Here is an 11,964-nt window from a genome sequence, read left to right on the forward strand (position 1 = left end):
CAACAACAAAAAAAAAAAAAAAAGAAAAGAAAGAAAGAAAGAAAGAGGCAGTTTCCCAGAAGTTAGTTAAATCAAGATGGTGACTCTGACTCTGTCCTAGCACCTGGTGGACAGGTTTCCAGTGCCATCTCTTCCCTAACAACTCAAGGCGGGTGGGTTGTCATTTCTTAGGCACAAGAAGCTTGTCTATCAGGAATTCCTTCAGGAATGGAAGAAAATCACTGCATCCTGGAAGGAAAGCTTACATAACAAATTCCACTACTGCATAGTGAGAAGAAGTTCCACATTATCACGTTATCATCCGTGTTCCTTAGAAATTGTCTGACACAAGTCATTGTAGAATGTAATCCTTTTTTGTAATTGAAATAAAATTCAAAAAGTTGAGCTAAAAACACAATATTTACTTACTTCTGAATACAGTGAACTTTGATTTGTTTGGATAAGAGTTTCTAAATTAGCCAGGGAAAAAAACGATTATGAGAAAAATAGACTAGAGCTTTCCAGAGGCTGAGCAGCAGTAAGTTTCAAGGAACTTCCAGCCATTTTCTATTTCCTCACAAGTCACTATGCCCCCCAGAAAAGGAAAAGAAAGATATTTAACTAGGTTGAGTTTAAAGCTGTGCTTCATCTCTTCCTAGTTATGTGTCTTTGGGGCAACTAATAAACCTTAATGTCAGTTTCAACACCTGTCAAAAAGCTGAAGAAGGATTCTAAGAAGTCAGTACATGTTTTGTGAAAGCCACTGCACATAGTACACAACATTCAGCAGGCACTCAATGCATGTTCCTCTTTTCCCTTTCCTCTGGTGAGAGGATAGAAGATCACAGACTTCAATTAGGGCAGAAACAACTCAGCTTACAGATCAAAACTTCCAAAAAGTAATAACTATACTAGCGTAGGACAGAAAGAGAAGAGAATTCTTCCCTCTACCGATTGTTAAGAATGATGTTTAAATTTAGTCCTACATGGAGGCAGGAAAATGAAATAGATGACCTCTGAAGTTACTGCCTACCTCCATTACTCCATTATTCTATGAAAAGGTGTCAGAGAGAAAATTGCTTTGGTCTATACCTACTTCTTAAAATTAAAATTTTATATTCTCTCCTACATCTTCACTTATATGTACTGTAACTCAGTAAATCTTCTCCCAATAATTGACAAAACAGCAAAGCCCATATTCACAGCTACCAGAAGCTGCACAGAGTTTAGCACTTACCCTCATCTAAGTCTTCCACATGATATCCAGAGAGGGCGTTACTAGTTGCTGTCTGCAATTTTCCAAATGAAAGACATTTTTTAAAGAAGAAATAACCAATTAATACTAAACTAAATTTGAACATTTTCAATATTGAAACATAGGTGAAGTTGGAATACTAAGAAATTTTTAATAACAGAAATTTTTAATAACATTAATATGTTCCAAATGATTTTTTGTCTTTTTCTATGTTAAACTATAATTAAATATGGAAAACATGTAAATACATGTTTAGGGTATTTAATGAGGCTCTCATTAAGGAAACTGATTGAGATCTCCTACACAGAAATTAGCTGGCAGCAGAAGAGAAGTCTAAGTCTTCAGTCCTGAACCTCACCAGGTAGCACCTTTCATCCATTCCTCTTCATAACACCCAGAAAATGTCTGATTACAGAGGTTCCTTTTCTCTTTTTTTGTTTTTTTTTTTTTTTTTTTTTTTTTTTTTTTTTTTTTTTTTTTTTTTTTTTTTTTTTTTTTTTGAGATGGAGTCTTGCTCTTGTCACACAGGCTGGAGTGAAGTGGCGCAATCTCAGCTCACTGCAACCTCTGCCCACCGGGTTCAGGCGATTCTCCTGCCTCAGCCTCCTGAGTAGCTGAGATTACAGGCACCCACTACCACGTGTGGCTAATTTTTGCATTTTTAATAGAGACAGGGTTGCACCATGTGGTCTCAAACGCCTGACCTCAGGTGATATACCCGCCTCGGCCTCCCAAAGTGCTAGGATTACATGCATGAGCCACCGTGCTTGGCTAGAGGTTCCTTTTTCTTGCAGCTATAATGGCATGCTACCACTTTGGGGCCTGGGAGCACTTCCTGCCAGGTCCCTCACTCACTCTAAGATGAGCCCTTCTCCCACAGTAGAGTCCAAGGCTAAGGATCCATTCCCTCTAACATCCTCAGATAAATCCCCAATCTGCGCTTTAGGCTGTAACTTTACCGTAAGCTCTATACCTCAAATTTCAACAAAATGCCAACCATAGCACCCATAGCACTTTTTCTAAACTATTCTGTAACACTTTACATGCTGGATCATTATCAGCTACATACAGATCTGCTGTCAGCAGTCTGTAACTGCCTTTCTGTAGTCCTGCACCTCTCAAAGTTTCTGGTACATCATAATGGGTGCTCAGTAAATGCTGGATGAATGGGTGGGTGAGTGGGTGGATAAATGGACAGATGGTTGGATGGATGGGTAGGTGCCTGGGTGGGTGGGTGGGTAGATGGATGATTTACCGAAGCATTTTAAATACAATATGCCCAAAGCAAAATTCATCAACTTTATCCCAAAGCTGATCCTTCTTCAGTGTTCCTTATCCAAGTTAACGGATTCTTCTTACCCAAAGAGAGCCACCAAGCTTAAATTTTTAAAGCCATCTAGAACTCCTCCTCCTCCTATTCTGCGCTGAATATTCTCCAAATCTTTTTTTTTTTTTTTTTTTTGAGATGGAGTTTCGCTCTTGTTGCCCAGGCTGGGGTGCAATGGCATGATCTCCACTCACCACAACCTCTGCCTCCCAGGTTCAAGTGATTCTCCTGTTTCAGCCTCCCAAACTGCTGGGATTACAGGCATAAGCCACCGCACCCAGCCCAAGTATTCTCCAAATCTTGTCTAAGCAGGTCTAGAATGTCTCTTATCTCTGTCTCTCCTCCCACTACCACTGTCCCAGATAAAGCCCTCATTACCGCTTGTCTCATTTATCCCTGAACCAACTGACAGCTTGCCAATCTTGCCCTGTATCAAATCACCTCTGGGTCTTTACTTAGTAAGATGGTTTGGCTGTGTCCCCACCCAAATCTCATCTTGAAGTGTAGCTCCCATAATTCCCTTCTGTTGTGAGAGGGGCACAGTGGGAGATAACTGAATCATGGGAGTGGTTCCCCCATATCGTTCTCGTGATAGTGAATAAGTCTCATAATATCTAATGGTTTTGTAAGGGGAAACCCCTTTCACTTGGCTCTCATTCTTCTCGTCTGCCGTCATGTCAGATGTGCCTTTCGCCTTTCGCTATGATTGTGAGGCCTCCCCAGCCACATGGAACTGTGAGTCCATTACCTCTTTCTTTTATAAATTACTCCGTCTCAGGTATGTCTTTATTAGCAGCGTGAAAACAGACTAATACACTTAGCTATCCCTAGCCTTTAAACTCAGTTCTCATACTTTTGCCCCCCTGATTAACCTGCAGAGTTCTTCCCTTCCCTGCCTGTATTTTGTGATAGCACTTACTGATCGCAGGCTGCCCTGTGTGCACATTAGCTATGTGCATCTCTGACTGACCTGCCAGATTGTTTTTCACAGACATCTCTGCTTTCCACAGCCTTGAATAGCACAGGTGCTCAGTAAATGTTAAACTGGATCAGAAGAAGGAAACAGTATCCCAAGATGAAATTTGGAATATCTTGTACCATAGAAAGAATGTCATGAATGCTAACTGGGTATAAATGAAACAATACTATCACTATAATTTATATGTGGTTGATTAAATTGTACTTTTTAGGTTGGGCTTGAACTAAACACTGTAATACTGTTTCCACAGGAAAATGCCTTCTGATTATCAGTCAAGCGCTTACTAAGGAGTTTTTAAAGGCAACCCATTATTTTTTGTAAAATGAAGGGCTGCATAAAAGAATACACAGACTAACAAATAAATCAGGAGGAATTATTCATATTATAAGCATTCTATGCTGCTGAAAAAAAAGAAACCATTAAAAGATCTTTTTAAATTCTCCAAGCAAGGTCTAGTGTGCCATTGTCACAAACTAGCCCTTCAAAATGATTTTATTTACATAACATATATAAATAGATAAGCTAAAAATTCACTGCAAGTATGAAAATGTTAAAGTATCTCCTTTTTAAAACCTATCAAAATAAATTTACCAAATGTGCAAGAAAAATCATGGGAATAAAGATGTTTAGTAAACATTATTAAAATGTTATGGCCATAAAGTTAAGTCTAAAACACTGATAACTATTGGAGAAAACACCCCGCGGTGCATTTCAGCAGTCAGCGCCTGCGAGGATCAGTAAGGACCCGCGTGGGCCTGTGCTGACACTGCAGCTCTCAGTCTCGGGGGGGATGTGGGGAGCAGCACATGCTCGGCGGAGAGCTGGTAAAGTAAGGCACTCAGCCTGGCTAAGTATTTAGATGTCCTGGCTTTTAGGTTCCAAAAGTGTTGTGTCTGTTTTTTAAACACTCTTTATGTGCTCACACTCCAAAACTAAAAGGCTACAGTTTATCATCATCAATCTTTACTGACATCTTCAGGAAAAACAGCCAAAGACTACATTGCTAGAACTGTAAATTCAGCATCTAATCTATTAATCAGATATGTTCAATTTTACTAAAGAATATTCACTAAAGAATACTTGTTTTTGTTTTTATAAATCAGCCATTAGTTCCAGGTCTTTATTCTCATCCATTAGCATTTACAAGTTAAATACCAGCTAAGCCCAATCTTTAAATAACAAATTGTTGTTATTTTTAAATGTCATGTGCAATAATAAATAAGGGTAGTATTATTTGCTAGCTTTTCCTAAATGGTTATCTTTTAATAGCATCAGTTCACTAACCAAAAAGACTACTACTCTAGTTAGATAGAGAAAAAATTACAAAAACTTAAGTCACTTCTTCCAAAAGTATAGTCACAAAAAGAGTCAAGTGATATTTGTGGCCTTACATGCAACAGGATGTAGATCTGGAATGAAAAAGGAAATCCACAGGAGGTCAAGGTTGACACCAGGGTCTCTGCAATCCCCTCTGTCTGTCTGTCTGAAATGCCCTCCACCTCTCTCCATGAGACAAGCACTTTCTTAACTCTCAGCTCTTCACTGTCTCAGTCCCTGGCCACTGAATCCAGTGATTTTTCCAGCAAAAGAGTTTATTCTTTTCCCTCATACCACCTACCTCTCTGTGAATTATACCTACAGTTGTTTAATTCATGTATTTGTTGCCTATCTCCTTCCTAAAACTTTAACCTCCAAGAGGACAACAACCATATTCAGTGCTGTACCCCAGCAATGAGCATAGTACCTAGCACATAGGAAGTGCTCAATTCTTGAGTAAATAAGCCAATTAATCACTTTATGTGGGCTTCCACTTATGACAAAAGCTGATGAAATGGCTATTTTTTTAAATAGGACATCTAAAAATAAAAATACTTTTTTATGCCTATATGAAGAAAAGAAACTTGAGACTTACAAAGCTAGGGGCCTTTTACATGCCACTGTTGTCCCTGGCCTTCCATGTGTCCTCCCAGTCCTTCACTGGAGCACTTTTTTGTTCACTATTTACCCTGATACACATTATTTCCATCTCCTAAACCATTCCTTAAAGACAGTCCTTAAGGCACAGACTTCTGTCAGTTGCTTTAAAAAATACAAAAGGAAGGCCTGGCATGTTGGCTCATGCCTGTAATTGCAGTGCTTTGAGAGGCAGAGGCAGACAGATCACTTGAGCCCAGGAGACCAGCCTGGGCAATATGGCAAAACTCCACCTCTACCAAAAATTAAAAATAAAAAAATTAGCCGGGTGGTGGAGTGCACCTGTAGTTCCAGCTACTCAAGAGGCTGAGGTGGGAGGATCACCTGAGCTGAGGGAGGTCAAGGCTGCAGTGAGCCAGGATCACGCCACTGCACTCCAACCTAGGAAACAGAGTGAGACCCCATCTTAAATAAATAAATAAGTAAGGCTTGAGGGGTATCTCATTTTTAATGATGGCATTTCATTTTCTAGTAGCCAGAAGTAGTTAAAAATTAAAATTCCCCAATCATCTTCCCATTTGTTGTCCAGAAATAGCTAATAAAACATCAGTTCTGTCCACTAGGCAGAGAACAGAAGCCTGGCACACAGAGGAGCCGTGTGAAGAAGCAGTGTTCCAAAGACAAGACTTTGGGTTACAGGGGGTTACAAGAGAAGGCCCCACATGGAAGGCCCCACTACGCCACCTTCACAGCCTTGCCTTCTTGGCTGATGCCACAATGGTTTTCCAAATTTTAATATATAATGCTTACGAGCCAGGTTGAGTCAAACTCTACCAAACAGATCCACTGAAATGGTCTTACCTCTGTTTCTGACAGAAGTGTTTTTAGTCTTGTCAAATCCTTTGTTACCATCCCATTCTGAAAGGGTGAATAAAAAAGAGAAAAACAATTTGCATATTAGTTCTTTACTATGGCAACTTAGCTCAATTCCTCTGTTGTTTCTGAAGTTTATTTTTTAAAAAAATGTTATCTTATCCCTCATCACTACTACCATTAACCATAATAACAAAGCAACACATCTATGAGGAAAGTTAAAAAGGTTAAACCCAAAAAACTATACAGAGTGCCTTTCCTGGTAAGTAAAACCACTGTATTCACCTTACTTTAATTAAAATTAAGTCAAGAAAATTTTAACAACAGTACCACTGTAAAGCAGGATAGCATAATGAAAAGGAAAATAACCTATAACTGTTTTTAACCTTTTCCCTAATAAGCTTATATGTACAAAATGGTGAATTCAGCCATGATTCAGAAAGATTCATGTAAGCTGTTCACACCACTTTAAAAATGTCTCTTTAATGCAACTATTGAAGGAAAATACTTTTCTGAAATCTCAATTTCATTTGAGATTTAAAAGCAAATTACTTTTTACTAGTTTGAGATTTAAAAGCAAGTTACTTTTTACTAAAACAGGTAAAACTGTAATAAGCTTATACAGAAAAGCCCTTTAATGATAAAATCATCTTAATAACAAAGAGATATATTCCTTTATCATCTATTTAGAACTATATAGCTATATAATTCCTCTATGCTACTACATTTTAGCTTTTAAGTTCATTTCTGAAGCTGGTGAAATCAAAAGATACTGCTCAACTTAAACATAATTAAACAATTCACTGCACAACAATTCCTTAGAAAATAACTATCCCAAGATAGGCCAATACATTACACTCAACAATATACCAAGTACTTTCCTAACTTCTTGTTTTTTTTTTTTTTTTTTTTTTTTTTTTTTTGAGACAGAGTTTCCCTCTTGTTGCCCAGGCTGGAGTGAAATGGCGTGACCTCGGCTCACTACAACTCTGCCTCCCAGGTTCAAGCGATACTTCTGCCTCAGCCTCCTCAAAAGTTGGGATTACAAGCATTTGCCACCATGCCCGGCTAATTTTGTATTTTTAGTAGAGACGCTGTTCTCCATGTTGGTCAGGCTGGTCTCGAACTTCCAACCTCCGGTGTTCCACCTCCCTCAGCCTCCCAAAGTGCTGGGATTACAGACATGAGATACTGTGCCAGCCTCCTACCTTCTTTTTTCAAACCAAATTATTTATTTAATATTTGCAGTAAAAACACAAATCTGCCCCATAATTGCATCATCTATATCAATTCAGAAGAATAGGTAAAATATACGGAATTCACACAGCATAGCAAAGTTTTTTATTGTGATTCTTGAAAATTATCAACATTGTTTTTCATTATGATTCTTGAAAATTATCAACAGATTTCATAAGTTACCAATTGGTTTAAAAAAAAAAAAAAAAGATTATATATCTTTTGTTCCACTTTCTATAGATTATCAATTCCAAAGTTTCAAAAAGTAGCCTTTCAACTATCTCAACAAAAAAAGCCAAAAAATTAAATATAGTGCTGAGCACAGTGGCATATGCCTGGCCTGTTGTCCTAGCTATTGAGGAGGTTTAAACAAGGTCACTTGAGCAGAAGAGTTCAAAGCTGTAGTGCACTATGATCACTCCATGACTAGCCACCGCACTCCAGCCTCAACAATACAGCAAGATCCCGTCACTTAAAAAAAATCAAAGCTGGCCAGGTGCAGTGGCTCACATCTGTAATCCCAGCACTTTAGGAGGCTGAGGTGGGTAGATCACTCGAGGTCGCGAATCTGAGATCAGCCTGACCAACACCGAGAAACCCCATCTCTACTACAAATACAAAATTAGCAGAGCGTGGTAGTGCATGCCTGTAATCCCAGCACTTTGGAAGGCCAAGAAGAGAGGATCACTTGAGCCCAGGAGTTCAAGACCAGCCTGGGTAACATGGTAAGACCTTGCTTCTACAAAAAAATCAAAAATTAGCAGGGATGGTGGTGCACATCTATAGTCCCAGCTACTCAGGAGGCTGAGGCAAGAGGATTGCTGGAGCCCAGGAGGTTAAGTCTGCAGTGAACCGTGATCACACCACTTAACTCAGCATAGGCAACAGATTGAGACCTTGTCTCAAGATCCTCATGAATTTTGCTTTCTGATAGGAAGAACTAAGAGAAAAAAAAATACACTTTTTTCCCCACAATATACCTCAGAAATCAAATAAAAATTTGTTTTCAGGCATTCAAAATTAGAGCTTATCAACATACCAGGGACTCTCCTGTCAGTGACTTGGCAAGAATGGTGGATACAGGTTGGAGCTTCCCTTTCAGCTGCATGCAGCAAAGCACTGCCCGGAAGGCATCGTCTCCCTTAGCCAGTCCTTCTCCCAGCACTGCCATGAAAGAATAGCCATCATTAACCACATGGCATTTAATACACATTTTTCTTGATTATAATATTAACACACTATCACATGTATGGCATTTTATATCCTAAAAAAGTAACGTCAAATACTAGAGGGAAGCAGTGGTGTTTCTGTACTGTCCAAAACAGGCACACAAGGACAAGAAGAAAACCTGTGGCCATGAACATACCGAACTTACAACCAGTTGAGATCAAAATCACATGAAGAATCAATCCTAAAGCTCTTGAGGGGAAAATACTGTTCAAGCTATGAATTCTGGGTGAATGAGGGTTTTTAAATTACAGACTTAGTTGAATAAAGTTCTCATGTTTTTTACAGTTGCATAAAACCAGGTGCCATTAAAATGAATAAGAATAGAAACTGCAAATCTCAACTAGATATTCCTAAGCAATTAAGAATTAGTCTTTATCAAATCCAACAAGATTCACTAAGAATCCAATTGTCTAGTGGCCACAGAAAATACTACCCAAATTTGTTGGCAATGGTTTGCAGATTTAACCTAATACAATCATGAGGATCATATTTCTAACAAAACAGAATATATTCATTTTTATGCCATGTCATCTGAGATGATTTCTCATAGCAACTGCTAATGGTTCAACTAGTGGAGCAATCTGTATCCTTCTCTGCATTGCTAAGTCCAAGATTCTATTATTAGTTTGTACATACTTTAGCTTCCTTTGCAAGAAAATAATTTGCTGAAAGAAAATATTTTAGAAATTATTTTAATTATTTCCAAGGAAATGTTTTAAATACAGTATAACATACCATCTATTTAAAGTCCACTGGATCTGTTAATATTTTTGTTGTTATGAATATATCTTCTCATATTGATTTTTTATTACATAAACATTATAAAACTAATAACATTCTACATAAAAGTTAATCATAATCTCACCACTCAGTTTTCATTTATTCATTTTCTCCAATTCTGATCAATATTCACGTAATTTTTACATGACTGTAACTGATGCCAACTTGTTTGTATTGTTTTTTGCCCTCAGCATGTTCAGTATTTTCCATGTGATCAGAGTGCTAATATTTATCATTTTGTTGGCTATATAATGTTCTATCAAGTAGATACATCAATTTAACACTTCCTTTGCAAGATAATAATTCCAATTATTAACTATTAAAAATAACACTGTAATAAAAACATTTTACATATATCCTTTATTGAATCAGATTACTAAATTGAAGTTGCAGTCTTTCTGTATTTAACAGGGTTTTATTCAATCATTTTTAGTTTGGGCAAACCTGTTGTTTCAATTCATCCATATTACAGATCACGCATCTTCTCAACAGTCACTAGATAGTTCCAATTAAGTTAAATACTCCAATAAGGCATCATTAAGAATGTCTGGAGTGTCTTATAGAGTTCCAAGGTAAGTATTCATCTCCCTCAGATCTTACTATTCCTAAAACTATTCAAATCTGATGTTGGGCAAGTTACTTTATCTGACCCTCAGTGTGGCCATCTGTAAAAAAGAAACGTATAAATTTGCCATTAAAGATTAAATGAGATAATACAAGTAAAACGCTCTTTCCAGGCATGGTGGTTGACACCTGTAATCCCAGCATTTTGGGAAGCTGAGGCAGGCAGATCACCTGAGATCAGGAGTTCAGACCAGCCTGGCCAACATGGTAAAACCCCATCTCTACTGAAAATACAAAAATTAGCAGGCATGGTGGCAAGCAAATGTCATCCCAGCTACTCAAGAGGCTGAGGCAGGAGAATTGCTTGAACCCAGGAGGTTGCAGAGAGCCGAGATCATGCCATTGCACTCCAGCCTGGGCAGACAACAGCGAAACTCTGTCTCAAAAAAAAAAAAAAAAAAATTATTCTGAAGAAAAATGACACTCCTACTAAGGTATGGATTAGTTGGACTGCTAAGCCTGTTTCCTCCCCTATAAAATGGAGATGACAGTAGCTACTTCATAAGGTTGTGGTAAAGATTAATTATGCTAATTATAAAAGTATCTAGCAGTCTCCTGTATGAGTTCCCTACATATTACCTTCCCCTTCTAAAAATTTTACAGCAGTACTGAGCACTGCTGAGGAAATATCCTAGTTCATTTTTAGTAACTAGGATATTAAGAAACTAGTTGTCAAGAGCTGAAAAATGTTTGGGGGAATGAAAAAGTCTATTTCAACCTCATACGACGATGTCATACTTAAAGAGTATTAAATCACATAATATTTTAAAAACACATTTCATAGATCTTTGGTTTTGTACGAGGTATTTGCTGAATTTCATTTTGCAAAGTTTCTTCCATTACATTGCTGTATCTTAATATTTGTCACATTTATGTTCCCCTTTTTTCTGTCTCTTTTTCAGACAAGAAGCAGTACTGATATACTTTCTTCCTGTTTCTCTAGCGGGTCGATTTATGTAGGGGAGGATCCCATATGAAAAACTATGGCATACAAATAGTCAATAATTATAGATAAAAACCTCTCCTGCTACTGTATCATGTAACAAAATTAAACTGCAATGCTGCCAATCTAGTTCCTTATTATCTTTATTATCCTGAAAAAACTTGGGAAAAATAAAATGTATGGCCTATTGTATTATTAAACTTGTCTCAGCTATAATAATTGACCTTGCCAAAAGAGATATCATTAACAATCTAATCTTGAACAATTATAAAAAAGTTACAGCTCCTTCCCATCAACTATGTGTGAGATTCTACTGTGAGCACATAACTGTTCTCAAACTGAATTGTTCCTCTCCGTTCACTAGGAGGTACAAAGGAGGACTTCTGTCGGCTTGCTGTATATCTGCATCTAAGTCTCTACCCCCTTTCATTCATAACTTTTTGTGATATTTTCTAACACTGGAAATATGTCTTACTTAGAATGTTTTGCACTAGAAACTGAGTAATCTTAAAGGAGTAATATTCCATTCAACTGTTTCAGCAAAATCTGTCTTTGTTGGGGTTCGACAGCCTCTGGCTATCACAAGACAAGGATTAACAATTAAGATGCAGGCCGGGCGCGGTGGCTCAAGCCTGTAATCCCAGCACTTTGGGAGGCCGAGGCGGGTGGATCACGAGGTCAAGAGATCGAGACCATCCTGGTCAGCATGGTGAAACCCCGTCTCTACTAAAAATACAAAAAATTAGCTGGGCATGGTGGCGCGTGCCTGTAATCCCAGCTACTCAGGAGGCTGAGGCAGGAGAATTGCCTGAACCCAGGAGGCG

At 38.0% G+C, this 11,964-nt stretch overlaps 1 protein-coding gene across 8 annotated transcripts in view; it reads right to left on the minus strand.

Annotated features, from left to right (window-relative positions):
* Positions 1 to 11,964, minus strand: part of LOC108314094 (probable helicase with zinc finger domain) — a 69,489-nt gene that overhangs the window by 19,539 nt on the left and 37,986 nt on the right. For 7 of the 8 annotated variants that reach the window (XM_017542823.2, XM_017542828.2, XM_037743588.1 and 4 more), the window contains 3 exons: positions 8,603 to 8,727; positions 6,316 to 6,372; positions 1,217 to 1,268 (listed from right to left, as the gene is read on the minus strand). In XM_017542823.2, coding sequence (XP_017398312.1) covers positions 1,217 to 1,268; positions 6,316 to 6,372; positions 8,603 to 8,727 — 234 coding nt within the window. Of the gene's footprint in view, positions 1 to 1,216; positions 1,269 to 6,315; positions 6,373 to 8,602; positions 8,728 to 9,429; positions 9,452 to 11,964 lie in introns of those variants that run through there. The other variant, XM_037743592.1, reaches the window with a different exon arrangement.

The sequence above is a fragment of the Cebus imitator genome, unplaced genomic scaffold (assembly GCF_001604975.1).
Source record: "Cebus imitator isolate Cc_AM_T3 unplaced genomic scaffold, Cebus_imitator-1.0 Scaffold148, whole genome shotgun sequence".
In the NCBI taxonomy this organism is placed as follows: domain Eukaryota; kingdom Metazoa; phylum Chordata; class Mammalia; order Primates; family Cebidae; genus Cebus; species Cebus imitator.